Below are 15,739 nucleotides of genomic sequence, written 5' to 3' on the forward strand. Positions count from 1 at the left end.
GTGTGTGTGTGTGTGTGTGTGTTTCATAGAACCTGTCCATGGTACACACCTAGCATGGCCTCCATGAAGGAGATGTGGACCTCAGGCTGGTCCCCGTAGCCGAGTAGACACATCCTCCTCACCCGCTCCTGGTCCAGAAGGAAGAAGAACCGTCTCAAGAATGCATTGACCCCTACTACACCCCTCTCTTTCTGGACAACGGGGTCCCCAAAATAACCCAGCTCCAGGTACAGAGTGGCCAGCTGGGTAAGGTGAGCCTGGAGGTCTGGGGGGAGAGGTTTGGGGGACCACACCCTCAGGTTCTCTTCAGTGGAGGCCTCGTCAGGTCTGTGATGGTCCTGAGCCTCCCTCTGGTCCTCTTGTCCTCCATTTTGTTGTGGGGAATCCTCTCCTCTCTTCCCTTCCTCCTGGCCCTCAGGAGAGCTCGAGGGGATCTCAGACTGAACGTTCTCTGGACGGTTGTCTGCAGCATCTTCCGTCTCCTCCTCCTCACCAGCTGGACTCTGCTTTCCCAGACCTAGATCCAGCTCAGGACCTAGAACCCTCTCCAACACAGGGATCCACTCCTGCAGAGTTTCTTTGAGACAGGCTGGGTCCAACAGAACCAAGGGATCCTGGATCTGAGAGCTAAGATGGGTACAATACACGGAACATTAAAAACCCTATGTTCACTTAAAAGGGTATTATAAATCAGACTAGCTATACATCTTTGATTTGGCAAGTCAGACAAGTCAGTTTTAAGAACAAATTCTCCTTTACAATGACAGCCTACCGGGGAACAGTGGGTTAACTGCCTTGTTCAGGGGCAGAACGACAGATTTCTTCCTTTTCAACTCGGGGATTCGATCTAGCAACATTCCGGTTACTGGTCCAACGCTCTAACCACTAGGCCACCTGCCGTCCTAGAGGGGTATAGGATTACCATGTCCTAGAGGGGTATGTATCTAGTGTTACCATGACCTAGAGGGATATGTATCTAGGGTTACCATGACCTAGAGGGGTATGTATCTAGTGTTACCATGTCCTAGAGGGGTATGTATCTAGTGTTACCATGACCTAGAGGGGTATAGTGTTACCATGTCCTAGAGGGGTATGTATCTAGTGTTACCATGTCCTAGAGGGGTATGTATCTAGTGTTACCATGTCCTAGAGAGGTATGTATCTAGGGTTACCATGTCCTAGAGGGATATGTATCCAGGGTTACCATGTCCTAGAGGGGTATAGTGTTACCATGTCCTAGAGGGGTATGTATCTAGGGTTACCATGTCCTAGAGGGGTATAGTGTTAACATGTCCTAGAGGGGTATAGTTTTACCATGTCCTAGAGGGGTATGTATCTAGTGTTACCATGTCCTAGAGGGGTATAGTTTTACCATGTCCTAGAGGGGTATGTATCTAGTGTTACCATGACCTAGAGGGGTATGTATCTAGGGTTACCATGTCCTAGAGGGGTATGTATCTAGGGTTACCATGTCCTAGAGGGGTATAGTGTTACCATGTCCTAGAGGGGTATGTATCTAGTGTTACCATGTCCTAGAGGGGTATAGTGTTAACATGTCCTAGAGGGGTATAGTGTTAACATGTCCTAGAGGGGTATAGTTTTACCATGTCCTAGAGGGGTATGTATCTAGTGTTACCATGACCTAGAGGGGTATGTATCTAGGGTTACCATGTCCTAGAGGGGTATGTATCTAGTGTTACCATGACCTAGAGGGGTATGTATCTAGGGTTACCATGTCCTAGAGGGGTATGTATCTAGGGTTACCATGTCCTAGAGGGGTATAGTGTTAACATGTCCTAGAGGGGTATGTATCTAGTGTTACCATGACCTAGAGGGGTATAGTGTTACCATGTCCTAGAGGGATATGTATCTAGTGTTACCATGTCCTAGAGGGGTATGTATATAGGGTTACCATGTCCTAGAGGGGTATGTATATAGGGTTACCATGTCCTAGAGGGGTATGTATCTAGTGTTACCATGTCCTAGAGGGGTATAGTGTTAACATGTCCTAGAGGGGTATAGTGTTAACATGTCCTAGAGGGGTATAGTTTTACCATGTCCTAGAGGGGTATGTATCTAGTGTTACCATGACCTAGAGGGGTATGTATCTAGGGTTACCATGTCCTAGAGGGGTATGTATCTAGTGTTACCATGACCTAGAGGGGTATGTATCTAGGGTTACCATGTCCTAGAGGGGTATGTATCTAGTGTTACCATGTCCTAGAGGGGTATGTATCTAGTGTTACCATGTCCTAGAGGGGTATGTATCTAGGGTTACCATGTCCTAGAGGGGTATAGTGTTAACATGTCCTAGAGGGGTATGTATCTAGTGTTACCATGTCCTAGAGGGGTATGTATCTAGGGTTACCATGTACTGTACAGTCTTGTATAATAAACAGGGTTGTAGTGTTGCTCTGTACTCACATCCCTTTCTCTGTAGCTGTTATCAGGTCCTGTTGATCAGTCTCTGCATTTCCTTGGTCCAGACACTCCCTGAGTAAAACACACCACAAGGGAAAATAAGGGGGGGGGAGAGACAATAATTTGGTCTGGAATCAAATCCATTTCATTGCTTTGAAAATTACGACAGCTTCCTACTGCGCGGACGTCGCTAAAGCTGTCCAAGACAGACTATAGGATATAGACTATAGAATCAGTAGTATATAGAATCAATAGTATATAGAATCAATAGTATATAGAATCAATAGTATATAGAATCAATAGTATATAGAATCAATAGTATATAGAATCAGTAGTATATAGAATCAATAGTATATAGAATCAATAGTATATAGAATCAATAGTATATAGAATCAATAGTATATAGAATCAATAGTATATAGAATCAATAGTATATAGAATCAATAGTATATAGAATCAATAGTATATATAATCAGTAGTATATAGAATCAATAGTATATAGAATCAATAGTATATAGAATCAATAGTATATAGAATCAGTAGTATATAGAATCAATAGTATATAGAATCAATAGTATATAGAATCAATAGTATATAGAATCAATAGTATATAGAATCAATAGTATAGATCAGAACAAGAAGAAAAAAAGCAAGCCAATATCTCAACTCACTCGTGGTCACCGTCCTCTGGGAACGGTACAGTGGTAGCTATGGCCTCCACATGTCCTTGACCCCCGTCCTTAGGGTCAGGGGGACGTGGCCAGAGGTCAGAGTTCATCTGGAGAGTGTTGATCTTCTCAGTAGTCTTCTTCACAAAACTGGAGACACTGAGAAAGAAACACACACAGGACACACAGGACAGTTAGAATCTAGACTGTAGTAGAAAGCTCTGCTGTGACACCCACTCTGAAATGCCACCGTCCTCTGGTCTAAAGTAGTGCCTTTATCTACGGAGTATGGAGTCGCTGATGACATAGACCCAGTAAACATTTTAGAAAAAAATAAATATATATATATATATATATAGCTCTTTATCTTTCCTACAGGACACATCATAAGTAGAGTATCGGTAGTAGGTAAAGAATAAACAGACAAAACCATACAACAGTTTAAGGTGTCTCTACCTTCTTACCCTTCGTGCTGTTGTCTTGTGCCCAATAATGTAGGTACCATGTTTTGTGCTGCTACCATGTTGTGTTGCTAACATGCTGTTGTCATGTTGTGTTACTACCATGTTGTTGTCATGTGTTGCTACCATGTTGTTGTCATGTTGTGTTGTTACCATGTTGTTGTCATGTTGTGTTGCTACCATGTTGTCATGTTGTGTTGCTACCATGTTGTTGTCATGTTGTGTTGCTACCATGTTGTTGTCATGTTGTTACCATGTTGTCATGTTGTGTTGCTACCATGTTGTCATGTTGTGTTGCTGCCTTGCTATGTTGTCGTCTTAGGTCTCCTATGTAGTGTTGTGTTGTCTCTCTTGTTGTGATGTGTGTTTTGTCCTATATTTTACATTTGTAATCCCGAGGCCCTTGTCCCCGCAGGAGGCCTTTTGCCTTTTGGTAGGCCGCTATTATAAATAAGAAATTGTTCTTAACCGACTTGCCTGGTTAAATAAATGTTAAATAAAAACATCTTGACATTACCTGACCACAAGACATGGCAACACTGTTTAGAAAAAGAAACCCTGGTACAGTCAGTGACACAGTCACATGTAACTAAGACCAGAGTAACGGTCAACACCACCTCAGTCACATGTAACTACAGACACTAAGACTAGAGTAACGGTCAACACTACAGACACTAAGACCAGAGTAACGGTCAACACTACAGACACTAAGACCAGAGTAACGGTCAACACCACCTCAGTCACATGTAACTACAGACACTAAGACTAGAGTAACGGTCAACACTACAGACACTAAGACCAGAGTAACGGTCAACACTAAAGACACTAAGACCAGAGTAACGGTCAACACTACAGACAATAAGACCAGAGTAACGGTCAACACCACCTCAGTCACATGTAACTACAGACACTAAGACTAGAGTAACGGTCAACACTACAGACACTAAGACCAGAGTAACGGTCAACACTACAGACACTAAGACCAGAGTAACGGTCAACACTACAGACACTAAGACCAGAGTAACGGTCGACACTACAGACACTAAGACCAGAGTAACGGTCAACACCACCTCAGTCACATGTAACTACAGACACTAAGACCAGAGTAACAGTCAACACTACAGACACTAAGACCAGAGTAACGGTCAACACTACAGACACTAAGACAAGAGTAACGGTCAACACTAAAGACACTAAGACAAGAGTAACGGTCAACACTACAGACACTAAGACCAGAGTAACGGTCAACACAATACAAACAGCGTAATAATGTGGAATCTGAATTGAATCGTAAGTGAAGTGAAACGTACCGAATGCATCTGTAGACGAAAGGCAATGAATGTAAGTCTGGGAAAAAAACTGTTATTGAATGTGGTTGTTAGGGTTACTTCCCTTTTCCACCTATCAGAGTGAACATCTGCATTTTCATTGGTTTCACCTTGAAGCAAAGTTATTTAAAAATGACGACTTTCACTTCTCTTTCAGTCTACATACAACCTGTTAGTAAAGAACTTATTTTCACAAAGGACTAACTCGAGATATCTATATTGTGTTCATTACTAGCCACCACAAGATTTCCACACAAAGAATGATACATGTCACCTATCAAGAACGTGTAGGCTATCAGTAGGTGATTCATAAGTTGGTTTTTAACCTCTAAGGATTTTCATCGTGGTTAATTAAAGGCTAAGTTACAGGAATATACCATAGCATTGGACTGATAAAAGTATCACGTCACAGAGGATTCTTTAGGCTCTGTAGATGGATGTATCACCTGTCTCTGACGGCCTGCAGGGCGATGCGGGAGTGTTTGGGGCGGAATGACAGGGGGAGGTGGAACTGGTGGTTACCGCTGGGTTCAGTAACCTCCAAACCACCACCGCTCTGGGGATCTGGAGGAAGAAGGGATGGAGGGAGAGATGGAGGATGAGAGGAGAGGGAGGGAGGATGAGAGAATGCAAGCAGACGATGCTGTAAAAAGTGAGAAAAAAAAAGGAGAAAAAAAAACACTGCCCAAAAAAATATAAATAAGATGACAGTAAACACAAAAAAAAACTGATGTGGTAAATGTGTAGAGGATGATACTACTGGATCGGTGTCCCTAAACCGGGACAGTTGTTGTTCAATATCCGATCATGTGACTAGAATGACGTTGTAAACAACAGCCAACTTTCTAGGAAAGACTTCTATGGACAGAAAGCTTAAATTATTGTAAATCTAACTGCCGGTGTTCTATTTACAGTAGCTATTACAGTAAGAAAAAAGACCATGCTATTGTTTGAGGAGAGGGCACAACAACAAGACACTTATATCACGGCAACTGGTTTGATACATTCCTCTCTGAAGGTAAATAATGTACTTACAATTCAGTAATCTTGCTCTGATTTGTCATCCTTAGATAAAATATAGCTTAGTTTGTTTGATAAAATTCATTTTTGGTCGGAACTGGGTTCTACAGTTTGAATTTGTTTGTATTATATTTTACCAGAACTAAATGGTGTTATATTCTTCCTACCATAGGCTTAGATCTGCTACATCGAGCCTCTCCAACAGCACCATGGAGAGAGGCATGCTGGGAATGGATAAGCAACATATTTAAACGCCCCTGTCTTTGACAAAGTGGACACTGCTTATCACACGGCAACACCACTCACCTTGCCCATTATCCCACTAGTTGAAAGCATTTGTCATAGTTTTATGTGATGTTTTATGTGTTGCTGGAGGCGTTTGTATCTTTTACCAGATCTATTGTGTTATATTCTCCTACATTAATTACACATTTCCACAATCTTCAAAGTGTTTCCTTTCAAGAATACTTACTTTCAGTATACTCATCTCCTTGCTTCAGTTTTCTGAGCTACCGGAAGTTAGATTTGGGTTTGTCATTTTAGTCTGACATTGAAATTGGTGGGTTATTAAACAGAACATTGTTATCTCCCTCCCCCAGTTTGGTCAGAGAACGTCCTCAGGGCTGCTATTGGTGGGTTATTAAACAGAACATTGTTATCTCCCTCCCCCTGTTTGGTCAGAGAACGTCCTCAGGGCTGCTATTGGTGGGTTATTAAACAGAACATTGTTATCTCCCTCCCCCAGTTTGGTCAGAGAACGTCCTCAGGGCTGCTATTGGTGGGTTATTAAACAGAACATTGTTATCTCCCTCCCCCAGTTTGGTCAGAGAACGTCCTCAGGGCTGCTATTGGTGGGTTATTAAACAGAACATTGTTATCTCCCTCCCCCTGTTTGGTCAGAGAACGTCCTCAGGGCTGCTATTGGTGGGTTATTAAACAGAACATTGTTATCTCCCTCCCCCTGTTTGGTCAGAGATCGTCCTCAGGGCTGCTATTGGTGGGTTATTAAACAAAACATTGTTATCTCCCTCCCCCAGTTTGGTCAGAGAACTTCCTCAGGGCTGCTATTGGTGGGTTATTAAACAAAACATTGTTATCTCCCTCCCCCTGTTTGGTCAGAGATCGTCCTCAGGGCTGCTATTGGTGGGTTATTAAACAGAACATTGTTATCTCCCTCCCCCTGTTTGGTCAGAGATCGTCCTCAGGGCTGCTATTGGTGGGTTATTAAACAGAACATTGTTATCTCCCTCCCCCTGTTTGGTCAGAGAACTTCCTCAGGGCTGCTATTGGTGGGTTATTAAACAAAACATTGTTATCTCCCTCCCCCTGTTTGGTCAGAGATCGTCCTCAGGGCTGCTATTGGTGGGTTATTAAACAGAACATTGTTATCTCCCTCCCCCAGTTTGGTCAGAGAACTTCCTCAGGGCTGCTATTGGTGGGTTATTAAACAGAACATTGTTATCTCCCTCCCCCAGTTTGGTCAGAGAACGTCCTCAGGGCTGCTATTGGTGGGTTATTAAACAGAACATTGTTATCTCCCTCCCCCAGTTTGGTCAGAGAACGTCCTCAGGGCTGCTATTGGTGGGTTATTAAACAGAACATTGTTATCTCCCTCCCCCTGTTTGGTCAGAGAACGTCCTCAGGGCTGCTATTGGTGGGTTATTAAACAGAACATTGTTATCTCCCTCCCCCTGTTTGGTCAGAGATCGTCCTCAGGGCTGCTATTGGTGGGTTATTAAACAGAACATTGTTATCTCCCTCCCCCTGTTTGGTCAGAGAACGTCATCAGGGCTGCTATTGGTGGGTTATTAAACAGAACATTGTTATCTCCCTCCCCCTGTTTGGTCAGAGAACGTCATCAGGGCTGCTATTGGTGGGTTATTAAACAGAACATTGTTATCTCCCTCCCCCTGTTTGGTCAGAGAACGTCATCAGGGCTGCTATTGGTGGGTTATTAAACAGAACATTGTTATCTCCCTCCCCCTGTTTGGTCAGAGAACTTCCTCAGGGCTGCTATTGGTGGGTTATTAAACAGAACATTGTTATCTCCCTCCCCCTGTTTGGTCAGAGAACGTCCTCAGGGCTGCTATTGGTGGGTTATTAAACAGAACATTGTTATCTCCCTCCCCCTGTTTGGTCAGAGAACGTCCTCAGGGCTGCTATTGGTGGGTTATTAAACAGAACATTGTTATCTCCCTCCCCCTGTTTGGTCAGAGATCGTCCTCAGGGCTGCTATTGGTGGGTTATTAAACAAAACATTGTTATCTCCCTCCCCCTGTTTGGTCAGAGATCGTCCTCAGGGCTGCTATTGGTGGGTTATTAAACAGAACATTGTTATCTCCCTCCCCCTGTTTGGTCAGAGAACGTCATCAGGGCTGCTATTGGTGGGTTATTAAACAGAACATTGTTATCTCCCTCCCCCTGTTTGGTCAGAGAACGTCCTCAGGGCTGCTATTGGTGGGTTATTAAACAGAACATTGTTATCTCCCTCCCCCAGTTTGGTCAGAGATCGTCCTCAGGGCTGCTATTGGTGGGTTATTAAACAGAACATTGTTATCTCCCTCCCCCTGTTTGGTCAGAGATCGTCCTCAGGGCTGCTATTGGTGGGTTATTAAACAGAACATTGTTATCTCCCTCCCCCTGTTTGGTCAGAGATCGTCCTCAGGGCTGCTATTGGTGGGTTATTAAACAGAACATTGTTATCTCCCTCCCCCTGTTTGGTCAGAGAACGTCCTCAGGGCTGCTATTGGTGGGTTATTAAACAGAACATTGTTATCTCCCTCCCCCAGTTTGGTCAGAGATCGTCCTCAGGGCTGCTATTGGTGGGTTATTAAACAGAACATTGTTATCTCCCTCCCCCTGTTTGGTCAGAGAACGTCCTCAGGGCTGCTATTGGTGGGTTATTAAACAGAACATTTCACCAGTCTCTTACCATGCTCCGCCCCCTGCTGCTCCGCCCCCTGCTGCTCCTCCTCCTCCTGAACAAAGCTAAACTCCTTCAGCCGCTCCTCCTCAAGCATCGATTGGCTGACCAGGGAGCTGGTCTCCTCGTCTGATTGGCTGCCTCGCCGGCTAATGACACGGTAGATGCCACAGTCCAGGACGTTGAAGCTCTCCTGAATAAAGAATAGATTGAGGGTACCAACAAAGACTTCATTACACATTCATAAGGAGGACATAAAGGCTTATGTTCTGCACTGCTTGTTATGTATGCATGCTTTAATAGTTCAGAACTACTGGGTCCTGATAGGGACAAACAGGACCTGCATGTTTTATTTATTTTATTTTACCTTTATTTAACTAGGCAAGTCAGTTAAGAACAAATTCTTATTTTCAATGACGGCCTAGGAACTGTTAACTGCCTGTTCAGGGGCAGAACGACAGATTTGTACCTTGTCAGCTCGGGGATTTGAACTTGCAACCTTTCGGTTACTAGTCCAACTCTCTAACCACTAGCCTACCCTGCCGTGTTGTGTATGGGTTATAAAAGTGTCTTTATGTAGACATTAAACAAATTAAGATACACTGAACATAATGTAAATCGTGAGATACCAATATAACATCTCTTCAACTACCTTTAATAGTTCAGAACTACTGGGTCCTGATAGGGACAAACAGGACCTCCAGGCAGACTCACATGAGAGGAGATGCTGCTCCTGCGACTGCTGGAGGCCGAGTCTAGAGGCTCCAGCTTGGCGACCACTTCCTCCAGCTGGCCAATCAGATCCAGGTGGGTGGTCACACTGAGCTGTGACCTCAGGTGATCCAGTCGGTCGATGGGAATCGACTTCCTGGCCTGGGAACGGTAAACAGATGAGCACGGAGGATATTCAAATCATTCCTTAAGTACTAGACCTCAGCTGAAGCTGGTAATGAATGGTGTGGCTGTTGAACAAGTTGAGGAAACTAAATTACTTGGCGTTACCTTAGATTGTAAACTGTCATGGTCAAAACATATAGATTCAATGGTTGTAAAGATTACAGGACAGACCTCTCCCCATATAGAGTTGGTGAGAGGTCTGTCCTGTAATATAGAGATGGGGAGAGGTCTGTCTGTAATAAAGAGATGGGGAGAGGTCTGTCTGTAATATAGAGATGGGGAGAGGTCTGTCTGTAATAAAGAGATGGGGAGAGGTCTGTCTGTAATATAGAGATGGGGAGAGGTCTGTCTGTAATATAGAGATGGGGAGAGGTCTGTCTGTAATAAAGAGATGGGGAGAGGTCTGTCTGTAATATAGAGATGGGGAGAGGTCTGTCTGTAATATAGAGATGGGGAGAGGTCTGTCTGTAATATAGAGATGGGGAGAGGTCTGTCTGTAATAAAGAGATGGGGAGAGGTCTGTCCCTAATAAAGAGATGGGGAGAGGTCTGTCTGTAATAAAGAGATGGGGAGAGGTCTGTCTGTAATATAGAGATGGGGAGAGGTCTGTCCTGTAGTATAGAGATGGGGAGAGGTCTGTCTGTAATAAAGAGATGGGGAGAGGTCTGTCTGTAATATAGAGATGGGGAGAGGTCTGTCTGTAATAAAGAGATGGGGAGAGGTCTGTCTGTACTGAAGAGATGGGGAGAGGTCTGTCTGTAATAGAGAGATGGGGAGAGGTCTGTCTGTAATATAGAGATGGGGAGAGGTCTGTCTGTAATATAGAGATGGGGAGAGGTCTGTCTGTAATATAGAGATGGGGAGAGGTCTGTCTGTAATAAAGAGATGGGGAGAGGTCTGTCTGTAATGAAGAGATGGGGAGAGGTCTGTCTGTAATAAAGAGATGGGGAGAGGTCTGTCTGTAATGAAGAGATGGGGAGAGGTCTGTCTGTAATAGAGAGATGGGGAGAGGTCTGTCTGTAATAAAGAGATGGGGAGAGGTCTGTCTGTAATATAGAGATGGGGAGAGGTCTGTCTGTAATAAAGAGATGGGGAGAGGTCTGTCTGTAATATAGAGATGGGGAGAGGTCTGTCTGTAATATAGAGATGGGGAGAGGTCTGTCTGTAATAAAGAGATGGGGAGAGGTCTGTCTGTAATAAAGAGATGGGGAGAGGTCTGTCTGTAATGAAGAGATGGGGAGAGGTCTGTCTGTAATAAAGAGATGGGGAGAGGTCTGTCTGTAATATAGAGATGGGGAGAGGTCTGTCCCATAGTAAAGAGATGGGGAGAGGTGTGTCTGTAATATAGAGATGGGGAGAGGTGTGTCTGTAATAAAGAGATGGGGAGAGGTCTGTCTGTAATAAAGAGATGGGGAGAGGTCTGTCTGTAATAAAGAGATGGGGAGAGGTCTGTCCCTAATAAAGAGATGGGGAGAGGTCTGTCTGTAATAAAGAGATGGGGAGAGGTCTGTCTGTAATATAGAGAAGGGGAGAGGTCTGTCTGTAATATAGAGATGGGGGGAGGTCTGTCTGTAATATAGAGATGGGGAGAGGTCTGTCTGTAATAAAGAGATGGGGAGAGGTCTGTCTGTAATAAAGAGATGGGGAGAGGTCTGTCTGTAATATAGAGATGGGGAGAGGTCTGTCTGTAATATAGAGATGGGGAGAGGTCTGTCTGTAATATAGAGATGGGGAGAGGTCTGTCCATAATATAGAGATGGGGAGAGGTCTGTCTGTAATAAAGAGATGGGGAGAGGTCTGTCTGTAATGAAAAGATGGGGAGAGGTCTGTCTGTAATAAAGAGATGGGGAGAGGTCTGTCCCATAGTAAAGAGATGGGGGAGAGGTCTGTCTGTAATATAGAGATGGGGAGAGGTCTGTCTGTAATATAGAGATGGGGAGAGGTCTGTCTGTAATAAAGAGATGGGGAGAGGTCTGTCTGTAATATAGAGATGGGGAGAGGTCTGTCTGTAATAAAGAGATGGGGAGAGGTCTGTCTGTAATATAGAGATGGGGAGAGGTCTGTCTGTAATATAGAGATGGGGAGAGGTCTGTCCCATAGTAAAGAGATGGGGGAGAGGTCTGTCTGTAATATAGAGATGGGGAGAGGTCTGTCTGTAATATAGAGATGGGGAGAGGTCTGTCTGTAATAAAGAGATGGGGAGAGGTCTGTCTGTAATATAGAGATGGGGAGAGGTCTGTCTGTAATATAGAGATGGGGGGAGGTCTGTCTGTAATAAAGAGATGGGGAGAGGTCTGTCTGTAATAAAGAGATGGGGAGAAGTCTGTCTGTAATATAGAGAAGGGGAGAGGTCTGTCTGTAATATAGAGAAGGGGAGAGGTCTGTCTGTAATATAGAGATGGGGAGAGGTCTGTCTGTAATAAAGAGATGGGGAGAGGTCTGTCTGTAATGAAGAGATGGGGAGAGGTCTGTCCCTCACGGCACAACACCTTTCCCCCATGTGACCTACTGGTTGTGTGTATGTACTGACATGTAACCTACTGGTTGAGTGTGTGTATGTACTGACATGTGACCTACTGGTTGAGTGTGTGTATGTACTGACATGTGACCTACTGGTTGAGTGTGTGTATGTACTGACATGTGACCTACTGGTTGAGTGTGTGTATGTACTGACATGTGACCTACTGGTTGAGTGTGTGTATGTACTGACATGTAACCTACTGGTTGTGTGTATGTACTGACATGTGACCTACTGGTTGTGTGTATGTACTGACATGTAACCTACTGGTTGTGTGTATGTACTGACATGTGACCTACTGGTTGTGTGTATGTACTGACATGTGACCTACTGGTTGTGTGTATGTACTGACATGTGACCAACTGGTTGAGTGTGTGTACTGACATGTGACCTACTGGTTGAGTGTATGTACTGACATGTGACCTACTGGTTGAGTGTGTGTACTGACATGTATGTGGAACTGATAGATACATTACATTATTAATGTTTTTAAATGTATGTAAATTGTAAAGTCTGGTCTGTAATGTCTTTTTCATCAGTAAAACTACAGACCCATACAGCTATACAGCCTCCATCCTACTAAACTACACTGTAGCAGTTACAGATGCCTCCATCCTACTAAACTACACTGTAGCAGTTACAGATGCCTCCATCCTACTAAACTACACTGTAGTTGTTACAGATCCATACAACTATGGAGCCTCCATCCTACTAAACTACACTGTAGTAGTTACAGACCCATACAGCCTCCATCCTACTAAACTACACTGTAGTAGTTACAGATCCATACAGCTATGGAGCCTCCATCCTACTAAACTACACTGTAGTAGTTACAGACCCATACAGCCTCCATCCTACTAAACTACACTGTAGTAGTTACAGACCCATACAGCCTCCATCCTACTAAACTACACTGTAGTTGTTACAGATCCGTACAGATAGAGCCTCCATCCTACTAAACTACACTGTAGTAGTTACAGATCCATACAGCTATAGAGCCTCCATCCTACTAAACTACACTGTAGTAGTTACAGATCCATACAGCCTCCATCCTACTAAACTACACTGTAGCAGTTAAAGATCCATACAGCCTCCATCCTACTAAACTACACTGTAGTAGTTACAGATCCATACAGCCTCCATCCTACTAAACTACACTGTAGTAGTTACAGACCCATACAGCTATGGAGCCTCCATCCTACTAAACTACACTGTAGTAGTTACAGATTCATACAGCCTCCATCCTACTAAACTACACTGTAGTAGTTACAGATCCATACAGCCTCCATCCTACTAAACTACACTGTAGCAGTTAAAGATCCATACAGCCTCCATCCTACTAAACTACACTGTAGTAGTTACAGACCCATACAGCTAAGGAGCCTCCATCCTACTAAACTACACTGTAGTAGTTACAGATCCATACAGCCTCCATCCTACTAAACTACACTGTAGTAGTTACAGACCCATACAGCTAAGGAGCCTCCATCCTACTAAACTACACTGTAGTAGTTACAGATCCATACAGCCTCCATCCTACTAAACTACACTGTAGTAGTTACAGACCCATACAGCTAAGGAGCCTCCATCCTACTAAACTACACTGTAGTAGTTACAGATCCATACAGCCTCCATCCTACTAAACTACACTGTAGTAGTTACAGACCCATACAGCTAAGGAGCCTCCATCCTACTAAACTACACTGTAGTAGTTACAGATCCATACAGCCTCCATCCTACTAAACTACACTGTAGTAGTTACAGACCCATACAGCTAAGGAGCCTCCATCCTACTAAACTACACTGTAGTTGTGAAACCCAACTGAACCAAATGAGAAGAAAAAAAATACAAGGTAACAAAAAAAGTCTGATTCGAACTACAGCTCAAAACGCCCTTAGAGTACTTTGAGGACAGGGTTTGGGGTGAAAAACCTGCAGTAATACGAGTCTCACCTTGCTGGGGGCGATCGCATGTTGAAACATCACACAGACCGTGGCCGCTAGAGACCACGCCTCCCTGCGTAGCAACCTGTCGACACACCGCTCCACAGACAACAGCGAGAGGTGGGACATGCGGCCGTCGCCACGGAGACAGAACAGCTCGTTGCGGTACACCGCTATCTCAACCACGTCTGGAGAAGAAAAAAAAAAAAAAGAAAAATAATTGAGTGTCCATTTTCTTTTCAGAACATTAAATTCATCTTTTTGGGGGCTTTTTAACCTGAAGGGTAGTGGAGAAACATCTAGAAACATCTAGGAGACATAAATAGTCACAGATCTGAAATGTACACTGAAATACAACATCTACACTGAACAAAATTATAAAAACGCAACATGCAACAATTTCTAAACTATGGATTTCACATGACTTTGCAGGGGTGCCCAGCCAATCAGAATGAGTTTTTCACCACAATGGGGCTTTATTACAGACAGAAATAGCCATTACACATTGAAAGATTAGTGGAATCTGTGTGGGTAGCTGGACAGGTAGGATGACTGACAGTGAAGGTGAACAGGTGGTCACGTGTCAGGTGACAGAGGAATGGATGAGACAGACTCCTCCCCCGACGATCCCACAAGGTGAAGAAGCAGTGGACATTCCTACAGTCAACATGCCAATTGTACGCTCCCTCAAAACCTGAGACATCTATGGCATTGTGTTGTGTGACAAAAACTGCACATTTTAGAGTGGTCATTTATTATCCCCAGCACAAGGTGCACCTGTGATCATGCTGTTTAATCAGCTTCTTGATATGCCACACCTATCTGGGCAAAGGAGAAATGCTCACTAAGAGATGAAAGCAAAATTGTGCACAACATTTGAGAGAAATAAGATTTTTTGTGTGTATAGAACATTTCTGGGATCTTTTATTTCAGCTCATGAAACATGGGAACAACACTTTACATGTTGCGTTTATATATTTTGTTCAGTGTAGTTAGTTTGTTGTTACTGGAGAACGCTGAACTACTACCTAAAAGCTACTGCTACTAACCTTTGACCTCGGTCCACAGCAGTACCTGGCCACTCTGAGGAGTGAAGACATAGATAGCCGAGTCTGTCCACGTCAGCAGGTTCTGATCCCCAAAGTATAACAGTCTGGGGAAGGCTATGGACTGGGAACTCTTCTGGGCTCGGTTGTAATGGGGCTCACTTCTGCAGATGAAAATAAAACAGTATTAGTGTAAAGGACGTCACACGGCTTAAAGTGAGTACAGCTTCCTTCTGCTCATACAGAGGCTCGAACCCAGGACCTCTGCCTCGTAAACACGCGACCGCCCTCCTGAAGCATCTTACCCAGTCGTGCTACCGAAATGCTAGCTATTTGGCCAAAAGTTATAGAACACCAACTCATTCAAGGATTTTTCTTTCTTTATTTTTTACTATTTTCTACATTGTAGAATAATAGTGAAGACATCAAAACTATGAAATAACACATAGTAACCAAAAAAGTGTTATATATATATTTGAGATTCTTCAAATAGCCACCCTTTACCTTTGCACA

General features: G+C 43.7%; 1 protein-coding gene across 2 annotated transcripts in view; it reads right to left on the bottom strand.

The window, feature by feature from the left end:
- Nucleotides 1-15,739, bottom strand: part of LOC139406336 (HPS5 biogenesis of lysosomal organelles complex 2 subunit 2) — a 38,612-nt gene that overhangs the window by 9,917 nt on the left and 12,956 nt on the right. For both annotated transcript variants that reach the window (XM_071148838.1, XM_071148839.1), the window contains exons 8-15: nt 15,230-15,390; nt 14,190-14,368; nt 9,536-9,694; nt 8,831-9,014; nt 5,325-5,442; nt 3,093-3,248; nt 2,425-2,493; nt 50-627 (exon numbers count right to left, since the gene is read on the bottom strand). In XM_071148838.1, the coding sequence (XP_071004939.1) occupies nt 50-627; nt 2,425-2,493; nt 3,093-3,248; nt 5,325-5,442; nt 8,831-9,014; nt 9,536-9,694; nt 14,190-14,368; nt 15,230-15,390 (1,604 nt within the window). The remainder of the gene's footprint in view (nt 1-49; nt 628-2,424; nt 2,494-3,092; nt 3,249-5,324; nt 5,443-8,830; nt 9,015-9,535; nt 9,695-14,189; nt 14,369-15,229; nt 15,391-15,739) is intronic.

The sequence above is a fragment of the Oncorhynchus clarkii genome, chromosome 4 (assembly GCF_045791955.1).
Source record: "Oncorhynchus clarkii lewisi isolate Uvic-CL-2024 chromosome 4, UVic_Ocla_1.0, whole genome shotgun sequence".
In the NCBI taxonomy this organism is placed as follows: Eukaryota; Metazoa; Chordata; class Actinopteri; order Salmoniformes; family Salmonidae; genus Oncorhynchus; species Oncorhynchus clarkii.